This window comes from Nestor notabilis, unplaced genomic scaffold, assembly GCF_000696875.1.
Source record: "Nestor notabilis isolate BGI_N333 unplaced genomic scaffold, ASM69687v1 scaffold19736, whole genome shotgun sequence".
Taxonomy (NCBI): domain Eukaryota; kingdom Metazoa; phylum Chordata; class Aves; order Psittaciformes; family Psittacidae; genus Nestor; species Nestor notabilis.
Genome location: NW_009933584.1, coordinates 1 through 212, shown reverse-complemented (window position 1 = coordinate 212; position 212 = coordinate 1). Strand labels below are relative to the sequence as shown.

At 64.2% G+C, this 212-nt stretch overlaps 1 protein-coding gene across 1 annotated transcript in view; it reads right to left on the bottom strand.

Annotated features, from left to right (window-relative positions):
* GATA4 (GATA binding protein 4) overlaps positions 1-209 on the bottom strand; it is a gene marked incomplete at its 5' end in the record, with an annotated part of 23,359 nt that extends 23,150 nt beyond the window's left edge. The window contains one exon of the mRNA XM_010016952.1: positions 1-209. Coding sequence (XP_010015254.1) covers positions 1-209 — 209 coding nt within the window.
* Positions 210-212: the final 3 nt, after the last annotated feature.

Sequence of the window (212 nt, the reverse complement as noted above, 5' to 3'; positions counted from 1 at the left end):
CCCCTGCTGTCCTGCTCCCTCCCGTTAGCAGAAAGGTTCAAGGAGGTGCCGTAAGCCGCCGCGGCTTCCCGGGAAGAGGTGGCAGGGATGGGGGTGCTGGTGGAGAAGGAGAACCGAGGTGACACGGGAGGGTGAGAAGATCCCGGGTTGTAAGCGGCGCTTTCAGCTCCGGGTTGAGTCCAGATGGAGTGGCTGGAGACGGGGCTGCCTTG